This window comes from Periplaneta americana, chromosome 9 (assembly GCF_040183065.1).
Source record: "Periplaneta americana isolate PAMFEO1 chromosome 9, P.americana_PAMFEO1_priV1, whole genome shotgun sequence".
NCBI lineage: Eukaryota > Metazoa > Arthropoda > Insecta > Blattodea > Blattidae > Periplaneta > Periplaneta americana.
Window position 1 is genome coordinate 177,369,554 of NC_091125.1, and position 21,606 is coordinate 177,391,159.

Here is a 21,606-nt window from a genome sequence, read left to right on the forward strand (position 1 = left end):
TATTATACTGGTACGTTTGTTCCAACAAGCAACTGAGAATGCGTTACCGAACTAATAGCCCTGAAATTGAACCATGTAAATGCAGCTAAAGCATAACGGCGCAAGGAGAGGTGGGACTAAGAAGAAAGGCGCCGAGAATATGTAAGGAAATGAAAAGATTGAACAAATGCAAAAGAAGCCTCTGTTCTGCAGAGACTCGGCAAACATGAACTGAACGAAAAGTCTCTGACTGGTTTTCAACTGATTCGGTTACTTTAGTTTACATCCTACATTTCCACGTACTGATGGGATAGGCTACCTATGGAGTAGGGCGAAGTTTGTAGTAGCCCATCTTGATATCTCCTCTCACGTTCGAACATTGCACGACACTAATATAGACAGTTCCGCCATATCATTGGGTCAAGAGAGTTATATTTTTCGTATTTGTTACGTTGAATTACTAAATTGTGTGTTAAATGAACGTCCAGCGTTAATTTATGAACAATGTTAGGTTCAATTTCACAGGTGAGACAACAAGATAAGTACGAGTAGAAACACACTATTATAATGTACCTGACAGTGCAAACGCAGCCTGAAAATATTTTCAGTAAGTTGAAAATCATACCCAGAACTTCGTGTAAGTAGGAATGCAAACGTTCACTAATGTCTGTTGGGCATTCAAAAGGATAACACAATTAAACACGATGGGCCAATATTACTACTAATACAGCTACTGCTGCTATTACTATTACTACCGGTACTAATGAAAATAGAAATAAATTAGCTTACATTTTATCTTTTTAATACATGGTTGTACACATAGCCTTGTGTCCTCGGCCTAATTCCTTCTGAATTTCAATTCTTTACGTTTTGTCACTTTTACACAATACTTCATGACCTCTTTTCACTTTTCTCTAAAATTTGTTTGAAGCGTCCCCCCCCCTCTGTTGAACACCTTTGTAGGTACAGTTATTAATGAAGGAATTTCTGATATACTGTCATCTTTCATATTCAAGAAAATAACCTTTAACAACAGTCATAAATGAAGCCACACTTCTTTCCTGAACCTCACTTTGAAACTGATCAAAATTGCAAATAAGGCACTCTGAAAAATTCTTCTTCTCTCCCCGTTGATATGGATTCTTTCTGGGAGCTAGAATGATTGACAGTATGGATGAAGGTTGGTTAGGCATCATTGGTAAGATTCAAAATTTCCAGGGAAACACGAAAAGCATCACCATTTACGAAAGGAAAATTATCTTCCTTAATAACAAATGTTGGATAAACTCCAGAACATGGACTGCACCCTACCATATTATCTCCTGGCTTAGTTGCCTCATAACTGGTGCCTTGTTGGTATAATTTGTGAGGTTCAGACCTGTATTCCGACAGTTGACTAAACAACGAGTTAGAAAGACAATAACAAATTTCCTGAACCTGGAATTGTCACGATGTATGCATCCAAACCATTTGTCTCGTAAAGCATTATTTTTCAGGAACTTAAACGACGAAATATGAGATACAGATCCACAAATAGAATTACAACCCAGTACACAACACAAACGACCTATTTTACGACGTAATTGACACACACAAAAAAAAAAAGTCATAACAAAACCATGTGGTAAACATGCTCCTATCGCTTCCGGCGCCATTTTGGCCACTATCTGTCAATTCGAGTATCTCGTTGATCCATCTCACCGGACCGATCGCCAATAATAACATCACGCTGCAGCGAAATAGGAACAACTGCTGGAAAGTTCGATGGCTGTCATGGCGGCTGTACAAGTTGTTCTCTGTGCAACGCAAAGACGTTTTATAGTTTAACGTTAGCAAGATTTTGCGAAATTTCCGTACTGTCATCTCGTTCAAAGAAAATAGAGCATAAACTATTTCTTGACCCGGTAGTATTAACTGGTCCGTTGACATGTTCGCTCATAAGCCATTAACATATTGTTTTTACATTGTGCTCATTACAAACAATACAGCAGAACCAAAGCAGAACACACAACCATGACACGACAGTGCACGATCCGTGCGTTTTTTTAAAGCGCTTCATGCCTTTGCTGCAGCAAAATGAGGGTCGAAAAAAACCGCAATTATACGATCATCTTTGGTTTCAGCCTGCAAACCATCACGGAAAATAGCAAGGAACCTACCTTCGAAATTCAGCAAGCTAGCCACCAGAGCGCCTTGCTTCCAGCAATTACAAAGAATGCATTTTATTAGGTGTTCACAAAAACTATTTGATATGAAAGTAAATCTGTTATGTGAGGAATCAATTCCACGTATTATTTAACTATCACAGTACAAATTAATGGCATTTCCAACACAGTGTTAAACATGTTCAATTGCGCGGGAAATTCTATGTTGGTAACTTGGTAACATTTCGGAACTGGACGTAGAAAATTGAATTACATTGGCCGGTAAAGTTAAATAAATATAACCTTTAAAGAAGTCGGCGTGATAGTTGATTACATTTTGTCAAATAATCTTAAAGGATATTAAATTTGCAATACCAAGTTATTGGAAGAAGTTTATAGTAATAGCAGTAAGCATAATATATTTGTTTGTGAATCGTTTTTGTAAAGAAAATAGTGTAAGTGAAGGATAACCAATCATGAATATTGCAATTGGTAATCTGACGTATAGAGACATTTTCTTGTGGAGAATTGCAACGGCTATATTTTGGAGTATTATTCTGCAGGCTTTGTTCTTGATCGCATTTTTGGTAATAATTAATTTCAACCCTTGGCATCCTGTTATATGGATTCAACATTCTGTAGCCATAAGCGTGTCTTTGGGAACGTGGTTATATATTTGTCCTCTAGGCATGGTGATATGTGCACAAGGTATGGTGTGTTGCAAAGATTTTGTCATGGTTAATAAGTATTGTGGTAGTCGATTTTCAATTTTCTGCAATATATTTTCTCTTCGAAATTTGATAATCTGCATACTGCATGTCATCATCGGTGGATTTATCACTTGGATATATCTCTCTTTGCTTGGAGGAAAGTACAGTAAATTGGTTACAGAATGCGGAACTGAACCTAAGAGAAACTGCTTGGTGGAAGAATATATCTTCTTGATATTAAATGGAGTATGGATAGGTATTTATTTCTTTCTTCATAATTATATTTTCGGATCTAAGGCCTTGTTATTTCCAGTAGTACAGCAGTTGAAATTTTTACAAGTAAAAGCGGAGTTACAGCCACTTTTGAAGCAGGCAATGGTTGATGCATTCACACCGACATTGTACTTTGTCATATTGTATTACTGGAAAGGAGGAACCATACAGTATTTTGTCCAGGATCTTGTCGGTTACAATGTTGAAGACCGATCGCTCGACACCATCTTCGGGTTCTTGAACTTATCACTACTGTTTTATGCGTGGTTCTTCTCTAGCATGTTCATGTTGACCATGTACACTATGAAGCTTCTGTTTCAAGTGACCCTCACAGAACACACGGTGTTCCCCGTCACCGCGATGTTCGGGCACCACGATTGCCCCACTCTGTACCAGGCGCTGGCCATGGCGGACATTCCTATCATCCAGCATTTGGGCTTTCTGGACCTGAAAATACTTGCCGAGAAGGACCGAGCAAGAAGGGAAGAGCTCTTCACACTGAGTCAGCCCGGGGGACATCCACACAATTGGAATGCTGTGGTAGAGGAGGGCCTGAAGCTCATAAACACTTTCACGGAGAACTTGAACAGAGCAAACAGCGAGGGCCAGCCCATGGCAGACACGAAGCAAACTGCGCCAGTCCAAGAGTCCACACCGATCACGTCGACATTTAGGATGAGGAACATGTCCCTGCGGGCAGCAGATCTCGCGTGCCAGTCACAGGGAGGAGCGCCCCCTCTGCAACCCACCCCCTTCGAGTCCGCCATCCGTGCTCTCAAGCTGCAGTGGGTGCAGACCTTGGATGCGCTGTGCAAGAAGCCGGGTATCTGCTTCGCGTTCGGCGAGCTGCCCGATGCCAAGGTGCGGTTCCAGCTGGCACAGGCGCAGCCGGTGGTGTGGGCCGTGCAGGGCCTGTCACGCCTCGCCGCCACCTCGTTCAGCGAAGACGCGTACGGCGTAGTGCAGAAGGACCTGCCCGCCATCATCGCCGCCCTGCTGTGCCTGAAGCAGAGCGTGGACAGGCTGCAGAAGGCGGGCAACTACAAGCGGGTGCAGCGTGCCGAGCACGAAGCACGCATGAAGGCAGCTCTCCGGTCTGCCGTGAAGCGCAGCCTGTACTGCATCTGCATCGCGTTCGGCGACTTCGTGAAGGAGCTGCCACTCAGCAAGGACGCCCTGCAGCAGCTGCACTGCTTCCTGGCCTTCAGAGAGGGCTGATCGAATGTTCAAACAGTGGAGAAATGAACTTAGCTATGCAATATTCACTCTTGTTACAAATGTTGGAGCAGCATACAGCTCGAAGAGGGAGAGAGGCGACCTGACAAGCCACTCAGCACCTACATCAGCGCTCTCATATAGGCTTGCAGTTGGCAGTTCACGTCTTCTCCTAACTTTTGTATCGTGTCAACTGTTGTATTGGGTGATTTCTCGAAAAGACTAGCCTATGAGATTTGAGAGACAGTAGGCTATGTACCATTTTCAAGAGACATTTCTTAATGGAGTTCTTCAGTGAAAGACCATGTGCCATTACTATTATGTCAGCAAGGGCTTAACTTAACTTTTACTATACTATCATTTCCTACAATATGAAGATCTGTTCAATGGTTTACTCTCTATATCTTCTCCACAACAATTTGAAAAGTGGACACACGTTTATATGAACTTTTTTTTTATTTAGAATAGTCCATACTACCACTCTGTAAATGCCATACACTGAAAATGTATAATAAAATGTTTAGAACTTTCAAATTTTATGACTATTAGCCTTAGTTCAGTATATGGTAGCACTTGTGAACATTGCAAATGAGAGCGCCACCTACTTCAGTTTGTGAAACTGTTGGACAAGGGATGGCTGACACTGGAACAGAATTGAAAACGGTGAAACAAAGAGTGCAGCCAGACTCGGGAACATGTTGGCTCTCTGCAGACGGATGGTGTACAGACGCCACAGTCCGTACACCAGAGATATTGAGGCTAGCTTTGCTTCTGCTGAGTTGTATATCTCACTACTCCACGCAGATGTTTCAGAGACATGAGGTGTCACACTGCCCCAATATTAATCCTTGTGAGAATACCTTATAAAATGTGTTGCAACTGCAAGTGGCCATTCTGATTTTTTTTTTTTTTCCAAGGATTAACAGAGGAAATGTGTTGTGAAATGGTCACAAACATGAGGGTTCGTCCCAGAGAGATTATGAGGCAACAAAGTGAATATTATATGCCACTCTCAGTGTAGGACATTTCCTGCACCATCCTGTAGAGCCCTTTGAGAGGTCAAATTGTAATTATTGATTTTGTACTTATGGTCACATCTTGTAACTGAATTCGTGAGATGAATACAGCGATTTGCAATGCTCAATAAACATAAGACATATTCAGGTTTGAAATATTAGACGTTAAAAAAAAAAAGGCCAATCTTTGCTATCATCCCACATCACACACGGGACTGATGTCTGATTTAAGTTTCTGTATTAAGTAAGTTTTCTCTCCCATGTGTAGTGTGGGGGTACTGAAGTTTTGCCAGTGGCGTATACTGGTTAAAGGGTTTGGGCTACTGCTGACCCTATTATTACACAAAATATATCTAACAATTACTTTAATTTTAATTACTATGGTAAAACTAATAATACAGAATTATTACATTATGTTATATTATAAACTTTTTCTTTTGTAATTTCCTTGGGCTACCACCGGTAGCCCCAGTAGCCTCAAAATACGCCCCTGAGTTTTGCCAAAAAATTGTTGAACTGAATAAGGATTCAACTCAATTGCGAAAACACATGCCTTAGACCAGGGATGACGTGTTAGCTCGCAACTACAGCAGAAGAGCTTGACCTTGATCATGAGCATGCATAGTAGGCAGCAGGATGAAGGCAGTAATTATATTAGAATAACTTTCGTTACTACTAAATTTCAGAGTATGTACTGTTGTTTTTTTTTTGTTTAGTCAACTGTCCGAAGACAGATGTGAACCTCATATATAACATAAGGCACCTCTCATGAGGCAATAAGTCAGGAGACAATGGGATAGGGTGGCCAGTTTCTTTCTCCCTCCATTGCATACATTGCCAATTAAATGCATATTACACTAATCAGATTTCAGATGCATACAAACAATTGTTCTTCCTCTGACACACATCGTCAAGTGAGATGTACTGCCTGATGATAGATGTACATATCAGCCAGAACCTCAGTCAAAGGCAGAATATGTACTAATTATTTAATACACAAGCGCACAGAAACAGATCACAAAGCAAGGAGTTTTTAAGAACCAGAAAGAGAAAGAGAAAAAGTGAATTGTTTGTAAACCATTTCTACATTGAAAATAAGCTTTCTTTTTATATACACTAGGTTTAAAATTAATACATAACTTTGATGCTTTTCGCGAATCACTCACAACACCTAAGTAAAAACAAAATTATTAAATTATGTTATTACAGAACCATCGCCAGAATTTTGTCTGGTTTTGTTTGAAACTACTTTTTCAATATTGGAATTACTGAATTTTCAGTTACAAGTCTCTGACATTCTTCCGATTGTTCTTTGCACCCAGGAGAATGAAGTCCTCAGTTCGCACCTGTACATGCTATCAAATATTGAAATTATTTCCAGAACAAACTCCATTAAAGTGGATATTTCTATGGATGTAATGTCTTATAGAATGATGTAATATCTGTTTTATTATAGACTTATTTGAGTTGCCTGGCACCAGTCCTGTTATTAGCTCCAGTTGCAATGTGCTGATGCATTTAGTTTCAAAGAAAAGACTAAGGAGGTCAGATTTGGAATTCATAGAAATGAAATCACTTAATTCTGTATTGAAGTTCTCTGACAGGTGATTAAGATTGTATAGAATTTTTCAGAATTGACTACATAATTCAATGAGTAACAAAATAAAGTTTGAGAAGAAGTTGGGTGATCCATGTTGAAACTTCTCTCTTAAAATGCTGAAAGACCATCTCAAAGATAAGTTTAAATTATATATGTATACTTAAAAAGAAGAAATATGATACTAATATTAATTTAAAACAGTAGATCCTTGTTAGTAGGCTCCTGCCTTTAATGCTACCCTGTTCATTACGCTCTGGATATTTCGTATATAATCCTGCATAACACTTCCAAATTCTGCTTGTAGCACTATGCGGGTCGGAAATGAGTAAAAAAATTCCATATAAATTGCGAAACTTGTAAGGTTTTAAAAGCATGGTGAAGAAATATGCCACTGTGTCTGTACTGAGGATCCATGAGTGCAAAAAAATAAATTTTATCCTCTGAAAAACCCTCTGGTGGGCACTGTCGGAAGTTGCACTGAATGGTACTTTCCTTTAACACTCAAAAGTCTCCCTGTCAATCCATTCCTGTAAATTAGTCAACCTTTGAATTCTGTGGAGTGTGCAGTGCAAAATGGTAAAACAATTGTGAAATGAAAGCCCCTTTCATAATGCATTGGGCTCCTGTACAGGAGAAGTTAACTTGGAGGATCTTGTGTCAGTTGGCAATGGTCTAGTGATCTCAGAGATCCACAGTGTTGGCAACATGATTGCTGTTCATGCTGCACTACCATCCAAGATGAAGGCAGTGCAGATGAAAGTGTCCCCACACCAAACGAAGCCCTCAGAGCAGTAAATATGCTTTGCAAATATATTAGTTGCTCCTAGCGTTGTAAATGTTGTGCCCTAGTACAAACACACTAAACAACAATCTAACACTTTTTTTTCATATGAAATGAACTCTTATTTGCATTTTACACTGTACTCAATGCACAATATAATATGTTTCCTGTGAAGTGGTGTCTAAATTGCTTTCCCCATTTCATAAATAATTTCTCCTCTACAGCGCTGTCCCCTTATTACTCTTGAAGGCCACAGACCCTGACAAGTGCATTAACAGCGTTACACTGTAATTTAAATTATAATAATTGTAGTCTGCCTGCAGTACTGACATCAATTTGTTTCTCTCTTTTTCCGAATGATGTCCACATTCGCCTTTGTGTTTCTCATAATGATGTTTGACATTGCTTTTTTACAAATATATATATATTTACATATTAAACATTGTATTTCACTGCCATCCTCAATCCATAACTAAACCTCCCATTCCTCACTGATTGTTCTATTGTAACCTCGTCAGCAATCTGTCATGGCTGCAACATTGTATGAACTGTTATGCTGGAGTAGCAATGTGCGGTGCCTTAGACCCTTATTCTGGGGGTATTCAATTACAACAGACAGCCAAGAGGGAAAAAGTATTCTAAGATAATGCTTACCATTAAACAATAGTCTTTCTTACTGAACTTTGCCACCGAAGTTACAATTATTATTGTTATTATTATGTCGAATATGTATTATGAATTGCAACTCTGAAATGTTATGTTAGATTTTAAAGTCAACTGTATCTAAGAAAGTGTATATAATGTCAGTGAGATACAAATAATGGATTACTGCGTCTCTCTGTGTATGTGTTGTTCTTGGGTTTTTTTTTTAACAGGGACTGAAAGTTGTAGAGATTTATATCATTAACATTTTTATATACATTTTATGTAAATAGCTACTAATTTTGGGATGAAAAATGTTCACAAAAATATTAAAATGATTCACCATGTCCAGACTTGTCAGCAGTTATTATGTTTTCTGGAATGCACATCTACATCAACTGAATGTTGTAATTTTGTAACTGGACTAGGTGTGTGTTGGTGTATTGTAAGGTGTCATGTAATGTCTGCAAATTTGAAATATATTTTCATACATGCTACTTTCATATGTAAATGTAATTATTCAACAATTGACAGATACAAGGAAGTGTTCAGTTTCTATGTTTAATGTCTTCTGGGACTTATCAACTGTGTAAATATTTTTGTTTTATTTGCCTTTATTTGTAATAAAATGTACAAAAAATGTAAAGTGAATGTAATGAATTCTGATGAAAACACGTTTTCTCAAGAGAAGATTTCCTCGCATTGTCTCAATGAAAAATCTGTCCACTGTAATTTTAATCCTGATTTCAATGAAACATTCTACCCGTCTGCCTGTGATCACTGATTGAAGGGTACTGGTGCTGCTTTCGAGTGCCATGTGACATGGTGTGAGTGCTGCATTCACAAGCGAAATAAACTGTAACATTGTCATAATTATAAATTACCGAGCATGTTAGCTCAGATACTTGAGTTTGAGACTCGTATTTGGGAGGTCCCTGGTTCAAACCACAGGACTGGCCAACCTGATTGAAGTTTTTCTCGTGGTTCCCTCAGTCTGTTACAGTGGCGGCTCGTGGGTATTTAATTCAGTGGGGGGCTACATACAAAAATAAACCATGCAATTCACCTTATTTAAAGGTTAGATCCATGTGCCTTGTCTTGTAGATTGCAAACTTTTGAATCATCTTATTAAAATCCGATGTCGTTTAACATAGTCATTACAATGGAAAACATTGCTAATGTGGTCAGTCTCTCTTCTCTCATCGTATTTCTAAGATAGGATTTCACTCTCTTCAAACACGAAAAGCAATGTTCTGATTCGGAAGTTGTCATTGGTATGGTGATAGCTATGCGTAGTAGTTTCACAACTTCTGAAAAATGAGGCCTGCAAGTTCTCAGATAGAAGAAACTGCAAGAGCTTGACTGCATCGCTGATATTTCTGAATTCTTGTTTCTGATACAACATAGTGAGTTCTGCTTTTATTTTGTCTTTAAAGAACATTGGAAAAAGCTTCACACGTACATTTAGGTCATTTTCAGGAAATGAGCTTTTGTAGCATTCAAATTTTTCTTGACACAGAAGAGAAAATAATACCAGATGATCTGTGACGTGGAATCGGGTGTTAGCTTGTGTGATAATGACATCACACACTTCCTTGGCTGCCGCAACCCTCTGAATCCATTTGACCTTACGATACTTTTTAGGGTTTTCATTTTCACAGATCTCGCTGCTCAACTGTGTACTGTTCCGTATTGTCTGTATGGCATTAACAAAGCTTGATATGCAGAGTCGGTCTCGGTAGCATAGTTGGTTGCGGGTTCGATCCCGGCCCAGGTCGATGGCATTTAAGTGTGTTTAAATGAGACAGGCTCATGTCAGTAGATTTACTGGCATTTAAAAGAATCCTGCTTTATTTTCTTGGCTGGAGACATCTTTGCAAGCAGAGTAGGTAAGAGGATTATAAGAATGAAATATAAAAACATAAGGGAAGAAGCCTAGGCAAAACTACTTCAAGTACACAGGAAATTCGACCATGACATTAGGGGTTTGCTCATTTGTATGTACACAAATAAACCTGATTGATTTCATTATTGCCTTAATTTTCCTCTCACTCTCTAAATAATTCTAATTTGACATCTATGTACAGGTAATCTACCTTGATATATATATATATATATATATATATATATATATATTCATCGTTTTTGACGTTAATACTCTATAAGCCTGGTTCAGTACATCCCAGAAAGTCAACTGACACATTTTCAGGCAAGTTTTGTCATGCTTATAATTTCTAAACTACACAACATATTCCAGTGAAGTAAATGGTGATCGACAAGCAAAGGATCAATGTATTCAACGTGACCTTGAGTTGGAGTAGATGACGTCATCAAGCAATACATGGGAGGTACGAATTGGCAGACTGCACGGCAGCCGACACAGTGTAACTCCATGTGAAGTGATAGATCGTTCATAGTGATGTCAAACAATTCGTAAGAAACCAAGCTACAATCTCAACTGAAGAACAATCAGAAGTCGATAAATTAAATTGAAAAAATTTACGACTAAATTTGAGTGAAGAGAGAAAATTCACAATCTCAGGGCATATTCCGCGCAAATGGGAGTGAACGTAATAACAATGGGTAGCAAAAGATAGAGCATGACGGTTACTATAGCAAACGACACATGTTTACTGTCAATGCATACAAGATGACTACTTCTAGCAAATGTATCTGGGCAGCAGAGATGTTGATTGTCACCGCTGACCTTTATCTTAAGTAATTCTATCAGCGACATATTCACGCATAAACTTGTGGCTGTGTCTCTGATACCCCGAATTTCTTAGACAAGAGTAAAAATATTCATCATACATTCTTAATTTTTATGATCACCTGGTCATGTCATATGTAGTTATTTTATTAGAACTAGAATTATTTATTAGGATGGAGTTAAGGCCATGAGGCCTTCTCTTTCAGTTCATCACAAATCAAACTGAAGTACAAAGTCATTGGTACAATATAATAAAATTATAACACTTCATGAAATAGGCTATGAAACATGCTATATATCCTGGTAATAATGTAACATACTACAACTTGAAAACTTAGGCTCATTGTAATGTAGAATATACTGGATACAAAAATACAGAGAAATAATGTATGAATAGTTAATGAAACAATATTACAAATAAGAATAAATCTTAAATTAAATCGTGAATATTAAGCTATGATTATTATGATATAATTCAGACGTATTTGATATCCAATTTCTAACAGAAACTGCCATTTTACCATTATGACTGGGCAGCTATATACAAAGTAATGAATGAACAGCTGTTTTCCTGTACGATGGTCTGTTCAAGTAGACCTGATGTTGCACGATGCACATCACACCATTCTAAGGACAGATGGAATGTGCTTCAAATGGAATTGTTAAGGCTGAAGGAAATGGGATATAGCTATTCTCGATCTACTTGATTACTTAGAAGCATTCATAACCAAACAGAAGTCACATTCCCTTGAGTGTCTGCACCACACAGAGGTTATAAAACAGCTGGTGCTGCAAGGTCTCCCAGCTTCTGGTCTGGCAGATCTGCACATTGGGCAGGTAGTCTCTGAGCCGTTTCTCGGCTGCAATCCGATGTCCGTGTGATTTGAGCAGCAGTCCAAGATAAGCCTGTGCCAGTTCGAAGTCCTTCTTGCTGCACAGCATGGACTCCAGCAGCCTCATGAACAGGAGCAGCAGCTCCACGGACCCCCCTCCTTCAGGACTCAGAGAAGAGACTTCCGCGTCGATAAGTGATGGACTCAGTGACTTCAGCTGGGTGAGCGCGGGCTCGAAGTCGCCCGTCTCTGCAGCTCCAGTCAGCAGCTTCCCAAATCCTGTAAGAGTTTGGAAACTCGAAGGCAGGCTGAACTTGCTCGAGCCTTCTGTTCCTTGTGACTTACTTAAGTCAAACTGAAGATTCAAGGATGGCAGAGTGGGGAGGAAGAAAGGTGCAGCCTTTGGAGCTTTGGGTGGCGCCTTGGGTTTGTTTCGCTTCCTCACAATGTCGATATCCAGCAGATGTTGCCATCTCGAGTTTGCAAGTGAAGAGAGCGACACAAACGCCTCGCTGATCTGCTGTGGGGACTTGAAGTCGGAGTCACCATCACCAGGATCCGCATCTTCCACAAGCTCTCCCTCTTCACCGCTCGTTGTTGGAAACTTCAATAATGGCACATCAGACATCCCAGTGATGGGACGCAGTGACACATGAGAGTACAATGTCCGGTTAGACCACAGAAAGACGCCCAGATAATTGACGTGCGTCGTGGCCAGCAGATCACCGACTGGAGAGAAGCTCAGGGACGTGCACGCTGCATCCACCTGCAGAAGCACAAAACTGCAGTTATAAAATCTGACAATCATTTGAAATGCTGACAGAATAAATGAGTGTTTTGATAGAACACTTTCATATTACACGTTCTATGCATTTTGTAACAATTCACTTCCATATCATGTAACTAATGACATTTCTATATCCATAAAAACGTTTAAACTAATGAACATACTGTGCTCTCTGAAGAGAAGATGAAATTTTGTTTCTTACATTGCCATTCATTTATGCAGTGTGATTTCATGGATGAGTACTACTGTATATGTCGTCAATTCGATCACGACACTGCCCATACCAAACCTGTTCCAGCACAATCTTTGTGCATCACAAATGTCACTTCAACTCTCCTAGATTCGCACTGGCATAGAAACCAACACTCTAGCCATTTGCTAACAGTACGACCATTTTATAACCTCCGAAAATAAGATGATTATCTCATTTAATTCAGAAACTCTGCACTTTAAGTCCGTAATTAATTTTGGACAAATTCACATAGAACAGCTGTTGATATACTGAAATGTTTGTAATAATATTTTACTTCGTATTTAGCATTCAAAACTGAAGGGAATAATAAAAGAAATCAGTACTAGTTCATTATGATATTAGCTATACTAAGCATATCATTACTTGTCCAGTAATCAACAGTAGCCTACAGTCAAAGCAAAACTTTCAAAGGACGGATGTAAAACAATACTGTATACTATTATTAACATTCGTCCTAAGCAATTACAATCGAACCTCAGTACAAGGAAAAGTGATATAACGATAAACCCTGCTGCAATGATAAATTTGATTTATCCCAGCATATTTTCTATATTTTAAATATGTTTAATCCAGTCATCCATCATTACTGGGATGGTCAAATTGGAGGAACCTCAACAGAACGATAAAAACGTAATAATCATTTTTTTCCTTGGTTTTCGTGTTCAACATTTCACATTTCACTTGATATTGCTCTCTTAAAGATGTTTTCGTGTTATTTCGTCCACCCTCTTTCATACTTTTGTTGGCCAACCCAGCCAGCATTCTGTGCAAGCAGTCTGTTACAATAGACTCTATCTGCACGTGACCTTCAACAGAATTTGCCTTAATGCTTCCTGACCAGATTCGAGTGTTGTTAATGATGGCAGGTGTAACACGGAAACAAATCAGTTTGGAGATTAAATTAGCTGCATTGTGATTTAGGCAGGAGTTTGAAGCACTCGAAAGTGGCTAAAAATTAAGGGTTTGCGCAGTCAACACTCGCAACATAAGGAAATAGAGGACAGTGTTGCAAGCGGCTGCGAGGTGTGATCAAGTTTTTCAACCATGAACATATATTTCATTTTTTTCATGACACAATTTTTGTCCCTTCCTGCACATACAAACTTATTCCAACGATCTCGGCACTGCTTGAAAGCCCCTTGGAAGTTCTCTTTTTAATTGTACTTAAGACCTTCGTTATAGAACAATATATTTTTTCTACGGATTAAAACCACTTTTTTTCATGAAACCTTTTAAATTTTTGTAACAGGAAAATAAAGCATGGGATGATGTATTCGAAAGATCTGAAGCTGTAAGTGGCACCAAAAGACGAGGTAAAAATTTAAGACATAATGTACCTACGAAAACATGAAAAAGAAATTGAAGGAAGAATTGACTGAGAGAAGAAATAATAATTATTCTTTCTAGCAAATGGGGGAAGTAAGCCAGCCACAAAATTTCACAAGTTCTGAAATACTGATGGGTTTAATGGGTACTGGCACTGTTGGACTGGATAATCCATTTGACGGTATATTTATCACTAATGACATTTTTTAATCTTGGCTATTATATTTTAAAATATTTCTTTGAAAATATGTAAGACTGTTAGTTTGTTAAGTATAGAATTATCATTTCATACACTCATCTTGGAACGAATGATGATCTTGTAGACAGATATTTCGATTGAATTGGAAACCAGTCCAAATGTTATTTGACAAAACTGGTAAAAGAAGGTTTGTTATGACAAACATAAATTAAGTGATTTATATTTGTGTTTCATTATTATCCATTAATACAACTGCAATATAACATTTGTTAAGAGTCACTGTTTTCAGGGTAAGTATATAAAGAACAAGTGGTTGTTCTCGTCAGAAGGAATATTAAAATTCGTTAGGGATACTGAATTAGTTTCTTTTCATAAAAAGAAGAAAATAGGAAGGCCTACTCCTAACAGAGATGTTTGCTTGGGAGCAAAGAAAAATCTACATTGAAGAAGAAAAGCATGTGAAATACAGAAAAAATGGAAATGAAAGGAATATGAAAAAAAAAAATCGAAGGTCTTAATTTAAAAACAACAACAAAAGAGTATGATTCCTGAAATCTTGAAACTAAATGTACCATAACAACTTCCTGTGTAACAACAAATTATCTTACAGCACAGCAAAATAGTCTGAAATGAGCAAACTTCTCCCTGTGGTTTGTGGGTTACATCAACAACAATGTATGGCACATGTACTCTGTACGCTTTTTTTAATTAGTTATTTTACGACGCTTTATCAACTGCTGTGGTTATCTAGCATCTGAGTGAGATGAAGGTGATAATGCCGGCGAAATGTGTCCAGTGCCGAAAGTTACCCAGTATCTGCTCTTAATGGGTTGAGGAAAAAACCCGCAAAAAACCTCAATCAGGTAACTTGTCCCAACCAGGATTTGAACCCAGGCCCGCTCGTTTCACAGTTAGATGGACTCCATAAGCTGCAAGGTAGTATTTGTCTCAGGAGGAGGTTCACATTTTCCATGTTATGTATACCGCATAAGCAGTGATTCCTACTTTTATTATTAGACCTAGTGGTAGTACTGGTAACTCTCTTTCCCGAACACCAAAGCACTGTTCTATTACATTTTTGGTTAGAATTTGGGATTATACAGTCTCTCATATCTTTATCCATTTAACCTCCTTTCTGGGTCTTACAAGCAAGTGCTCATAGCAGAGGGATAATTCTGTGGATCACACACAAAACACAGACAATGGAGGGTCTCCCCTAGTAAGGGATCAGCTCAATGCTGGGACCACCTCCTAAGGACAACAGACAGAACGTTCCGGTAGATGGAAAGTAAATTCTAGTCCGGAATTCACCTTTGCGAGTGAGGAAGATCCCGAAATCAGACTGGATGACCTCAGGATCTTCCGTCCAAAACTTACAAAATTCTGCTACATGAAAAAAGTTTCGTTTATTATCTTAAACTTCACTTCTGGTTTCTGAAGCTTCATGTATGTGGGTAATTTGCTTACATGTATCACTATTTGTATACTTAAGAACAATCAATGTGCTTAAAATGTATAATTTCTGAGAACGAATTTGTTTCTTGAAACTATTAATAATTGACAGAAAACAGTATGAAAGAATACTGAATAACATGAGCATAGCATGAGAATTTACTGCTCCATCTTATGACGAATTTCTTTATAAATAAGACGAAGAAGTAATAAAAATGAAGTTTTGTCAAGCGAAATGGCTTAGAACACTCTTGATGGTCCAAATTTCCCTAATAATTTGTTATACAGAGTGTAACGAAAATAGTGGACAAAACTTCAGGTATAAATTCCTCATATGTAGACAAGAAAAAAAAGGTTATATGAACATGGATCTGGATGTGCCTGGTTGCCTCGCTATAGGGGTTACAAGGAGAATCATTGTGCACCACAAAACTTAGGTATTAGTTAATTAATGTTTCAGTCTGTGTACATTTGTTTATAGGAACTGTTCAAAAACTGAATACAGGCCACAGTTCGTCATCACATTGACGTCCAGACCTGCTCCCAAATTCCAGGCGTAGCACGTATTGTCCAACAGTGTTGCTCAATTCGCAGGCGGAGCGTTTTCACATTGTTCACAGGAGTTAAATACACATGCGACTTTAAGTGCCCCCACAAGCAGAAGTACAGTGGGTTTAAATCTGGTGAGCGTGGAGGCCAGGTTGTTGTTCCACCTCGCCCTATCCATCGCCCAGAGAATGTCGCATTAAGATGTCTACGTACATCCAGACTGAAATGTGTGTGAATTGAGCAACACTGTCGGACAATACGTACTACGTCAGGAATTTGGAAGCAGGTCCGGGCGTCAATGTGACGAACTGTGGCCTGTATTCAGGCAGAAGGTGAACATTTTGAACAGTTCCTGTAAACAAATGTACACAGACTGAAACATTAATCAACCAATACGTACGTTTGTAGTGCACAATGATCCTCCATGTAACCTCTATGGCGCGGCAACCAGGCATTTCCAGACCCATGTTCATATAACCTTTTTTCTCCTCTACATATGAGGAATCCATACCTGAAGTTTTAAGTTTTGCTCACTATTTTCGTTATATCCTATATATATGGTCTTAATACATTTATCTCGAAGTGTTCATCACCAGTATCGCTTTCAAAACACTACACAATTTCTTTTCGTCATTTTATCCAGTTGACAAGAACACATAACCTCAAAATATCATCCAGTTAGGACTTTACTGGAAGATACATTACGTTAAAGATAAGTCTCAGTTGGCAGTATTTTACCAGGACATGGCTTCTAACCGTATATTGTAAAATCAAACTGTTGGTAAAGTTCCAGTAAAAGTAACCATAAAATTCTACTGGCGATCGTAGAAATGGGTCTAAGTGTCAACGACAACAGTATAACATTACCTCCTTTTATTCCTGATGGTTAACATCTATATGTTAGTCTTGTCTTAAAACATTTGGTTTTTCATTAACAGAAAACATGCCAAGATCTCTCCTAACTGCCTCACTCCTGCAACAGGGCAATCGTGTGCACTTACCAGAAATTCAACTCATTAGTCTGAACGTTTCTTTATCTCATTTTATAGGACGGTATACGAACCTTGAAGCAATCGATGAGCTGTGAAGAAGGGACTTCCCAGGTGCAGATGGTGCAGTCCATGGCAGCTGTCACCAGCCACCTCGAGTCTGGGCTGAACGCCGCATCAGTAAGCTGTCCTGTGTGACCTTGGAACTTCCTGACGACCACGTGCATGTCCAAGTCTATCACAACAATGGTGAAGTCTTCCAGAGCCGCCGCCAGCATGGAACTGTCATGATGTGACCGGAAGAATGAAACTGACTCCTCGACATTCAGCTTTGTCAGTGGCGAGGGCCCTTCAAGGACACAAACAGGGCAGCAAGTATTACTACAACTGCATATGGCTCAACTCCCAGTGACTCTAAGTCCCTTTAGAAATCATTTATACCACAAAGATGACAGCTGGATGACGAGAGACAAAAAATAAAAAAAAAAGAGTTAATTCTTACATAGTACATGTTGCAGAGAGAGAAGAGATAACCCAAAAAGGGACAGGCTCTGTCCTGTAACAAAAAGTACTGTTCAGTTACAGCCACATAATTTCTTTGTATATGAAAAAAATTCACACATTTAAGCTTACTTTTTCCAATTTTTTTATTAGCAGCCATCCCTAGAACCGAATAATTTTATTATTCATTTATAAAACTGTACAAATGGTGATTTACAATAAAAAAGAATAAATTAGAATTTGTGTAGACATATCCTGGAATTTTTAATGTGTCCATGTATTCTGAAATCTATAAAAAAAAATTTACACAAAATTTTCAAATAGTTCCATCTGATTATCTCCCAGCGCATTTTCAGGTATAGGCTATAATATTTTTCTTCCAGATATATGAGCAAGGTTCATAATGTCTCTTTTTCTTCACGATCTACTTCTTTGTTCTGCATATCACTTTTTTCAAACTGTTGAATCAATGCTGTAAATTGAATAGTAGACTGTATAGCTCAACTGATGAATTGTTTAAGCTTATAAATTGAATTAATCTACTAGATATGAATTGTACAATTTTGTATAGTCTAGCTTAACGAAAATATGTTTGTAAATTGAATTAATTTATTTACTATGTATTGTATATGTTTGGATAGTCTGGCTGATGAACTCTATATGCTTTTAAAATGAATAAATAGTAGTCTGTATAGCTCAACTGATGAATTGTTTATAATTATAAATTGAATTAATCTATTTGATATGAATTGTAGAAATTTGTATAGCTTAACGAAAGTATGCTTGTAAATTGAATTAATCTGTTTACTTTGTATTGCATATGTTTGTATAGTTTGGCTGATTAATTGTATATGCTTTAAACTGAATAGTAATCTGTATAGCTCTATCAATGAATTGTTTATGTTTGTAATTTGAAGTAATTTGCATGATATGTATTATCAATTTCTGTGTATCTTAACTGATTAAATTGTTTATGCCTTAAATTGAATTACCGTAACTTACTTGTTATGTATTATATGTTATAGCTCAACTGAAGAATAATCGTTTGCGTTTGTAAATTTAATAATCTGATTGGCTATGTACTCTATATTTTTAGTAGAGCCACCGATGTAGCTCAGTCGGCAGACTCGCTGTCCTGCTGATCCAGAGCTACATGGCGCAAAAAAAACATATAAACTGCCACTGCCCATGCCTATATAGTGCAGAGGCGAAATGGCGCAAAAAAAACATAATATAAACTGTCACTGAACTTGCGGCGTGAGGAAAATATCATATGTTGAGAACCCTGTATCACACATAGCCGTGCAGAATTGTACCAAATCATATGTTATCTGGAACTTGAATTCCTCAGAAAACAAATTTCTTAGAACATCGATGGGTTCCAGAAAACTGACAAAATCGTATAGCAAGTTATCAGAGAGAATTATAGGCCTACTTACAAAGAAGCGATATTGCTGAAAATGGATGGGGCTTACCTGGAGTCTTGAACGCCCAGAACTTGACCAGAGCCTCGCCCCCGCCGGTGACCACCACCTGGTTCAAGTTGTCGGTTGCCACGCCCCTCACAGACCCCGGGTGTGCGGTGGGGTACCCGTAGCTCCCTCTGTGCAGGCCCGACTGTATGTTGAACCTGTCCACGTGGCCCGAGCTGTAGCCAATCACGGCGAAGTTCCCGCAGCTGGTGAGGCATAGGCAGCTCGCGGTGACACCCCCCTTGGGCTCGAAGCGGTCGGGCAGCAGCTGGAGGTCGCCCATCTTCAGCTTGTCGTAGGACCAGGTCGTGACCGTCGCCAGCCCGAGGTGGGTGGCCGCGATGTTGTCCCACTCCTTCTCGCGCGCGGTCTCGGAGGTGAAGTGCACGATGGGCGGCATCCGCAGAGGGTCCTTCACACTCCTCCGCTTCTTCTTCGACAGCTTCCGATTGTAGGACGCGTGCCCGAGGCTCTTGTTGAAGGTTTCCGTGATGGTGGAGAAGATCCTGAGCGAAGAGTCTCCGCCCGCGCTCAGCAAGTTGTGGCCGCTGCTCCCGTGGAACCGCACCGAGGAGGGCGGCGCCCCGTGGCCCTCGCGAATATGCAGCAGGCGCGCCCCGCCATCCGGCATGTCGAATATCCACATCTTCAACGAGTTGTCCGGGGACGATGTCAGCATTAAGGGCTCGTTGGGGAGACACTGCAGCCCCGTAACCGCATTGTTATGGGCGCCCACAAGCTGACTCGTCACCTTCCGCTCCTCCAAGTTCCAGAACACGACGTGGCCCGACAGACTTCCCGAAACTAATACGGGATGTCCGTCAGTTCGAAAAGTGAGATTAGTTACAAGGCCCCAGTCCTGCATAAACTCCATAATAGTTTCATCGAACTTCAGATTGTGAAGAATAATTTTTCCGCTTGCTAGACCGACTGCCACAACATCGACGGCCGGGGACTGTTCCAACACGGTTATAGCCGATGCCCAACTTTTGAAAACATAAATCTGCTTTGCCGAGTGAATGTTCCATAGCTGCATAGATCCTTGCTCACTCCCTAATAATATCTTATTCAAATATGTGCTTGGGTGAAGTATAGTTGTTACATGAAATGTGGGGTTGTCAAATGTTAATTCCAAATAAAGTTCTTCGGATTTTATATCCCATATTTTAAGAACATTCCTCTCGTCTACGGAAAGAAGATGGGGACCAAACGGTAATATAATGTGCACTGAACTTGAATGTCCAACATACCTGTGCTTGAGTTCTGTTCCTCGTCTCCATGCAAAAATTTCATTGTTACTCGCAGTAAATATGTGGTAAGAATCAGCAGCCAAACACGTTATATCCCCAAAATGTAAAGCACTAACACTAAGCAAGGTGAATCTTGAACATCCATATGTGTGAAACGCCTGTCCAACGCATGTTACGACCAAATTCTCTTTTCTAGAACGAATGTATCTCACTACTAATGGGACATGATTACTAACATAACCTAGAGCTCTATTGCTCATAAATATTTTACTTGATTGAGCCATTTATATATCTCACTACACAACTAAAACGTAAATATTCTTATTTTACACGTCATAAGGATATTAATAAAGCACAATTATGTGTTGAAAATCAAAATAATTGCAAATCTTGGATATAAAATATAACCAACTAAACCACATGGCCCAACATTACACATAACCCTTATCTTGGTACCAGCCAGCCATTGCTTACCTGGCGCGATCTAGTATTCTAGTGATCGACTGTGAGGTTAAAGATGAAAAGTGACAGTACAGACCATAGACAAATAACAGACGAATAATAAAACTAGACATTTAATTTAAATTTTCTCCAAAAAGAAAGGGAATGGAAGCTATTTGGGTATTGAAATAGTCAATTACAATTTCAACATGCAGCTTTGTTTAAGAGTATAATAAATAACGTAAATACATTAATAAGAAAAAATAACTATTTTTAGATGAGAGTCCCCAGTACACGACATTGAATTAACGGAATTCTTGCCTTTCATATTTTTTGTCATCTTTTTATAGAAAATGATCGAAATTCTGCAAAACGATAATAATAAGCATCCCGTTCTTAGCAAAGATGATCACAGTTATAGCATCTCTGGATTTAGTACATAACGATCCGCGAAAGCGTTCCAACAGCGTCCAGTCCAATTTCA

General features: G+C 38.9%; 3 protein-coding genes across 3 annotated transcripts in view; 1 reads left to right on the plus strand and 2 right to left on the minus strand.

Annotated features, from left to right (window-relative positions):
* Positions 1 to 1,542, minus strand: part of LOC138706808 (heterogeneous nuclear ribonucleoprotein U-like protein 1) — an 88,169-nt gene extending 86,627 nt beyond the window's left edge. Inside the window, exon 1 of the mRNA XM_069836535.1 lies at positions 1,417 to 1,542. Within this exon, the coding sequence (XP_069692636.1) occupies positions 1,417 to 1,465 (49 nt within the window). The 5' untranslated portion in view covers positions 1,466 to 1,542. The remainder of the gene's footprint in view (positions 1 to 1,416) is intronic.
* A 984-nt stretch (positions 1,543 to 2,526) lies between these two features.
* On the plus strand, positions 2,527 to 9,032 carry Ndc1 (Nuclear division cycle 1). The gene has a single exon (XM_069836536.1). It carries the CDS (start codon positions 2,600 to 2,602, stop codon positions 4,322 to 4,324), a length of 1,725 nt encoding a protein of 574 aa, XP_069692637.1. The 5' UTR covers positions 2,527 to 2,599; the 3' UTR covers positions 4,325 to 9,032.
* On the minus strand, positions 6,035 to 21,554 carry LOC138706807 (WD repeat-containing protein 36). Its single transcript, XM_069836533.1, has 3 exons — positions 19,435 to 21,554; positions 17,533 to 17,807; positions 6,035 to 12,669 (listed from the first exon to the last, which is right to left on the minus strand). Exons 1-3 carry the CDS (start codon positions 20,963 to 20,965, stop codon positions 11,809 to 11,811), a joined length of 2,667 nt encoding a protein of 888 aa, XP_069692634.1. The 5' UTR covers positions 20,966 to 21,554; the 3' UTR covers positions 6,035 to 11,808.
* Positions 21,555 to 21,606: the final 52 nt, after the last annotated feature.

What these genes read in the sequence shown, in the direction of transcription:
- Ndc1 (XM_069836536.1), top strand. Translation starts at nt 2,600, where the DNA reads ATGAATATTGCAATTGGTAATCTGACGTATAGAGACATTTTCTTGTGG.
- LOC138706807 (XM_069836533.1), bottom strand. Translation starts at nt 20,965, where the DNA reads ATGGCTCAATCAAGTAAAATATTTATGAGCAATAGAGCTCTAGGTTAT. An exon ending in CTGGGCGTTCAAGACTCCAG is followed by an intron (nt 17,808 to 19,434) that starts GTAAGCCCCATC and finishes GTGTCCTTGAAG; the next exon opens with GGCCCTCGCCACTGACAAAG. An exon ending in AGCTCATCGATTGCTTCAAG is followed by an intron (nt 12,670 to 17,532) that starts GTTCGTATACCG and finishes GTGCTTCTGCAG; the next exon opens with GTGGATGCAGCGTGCACGTC.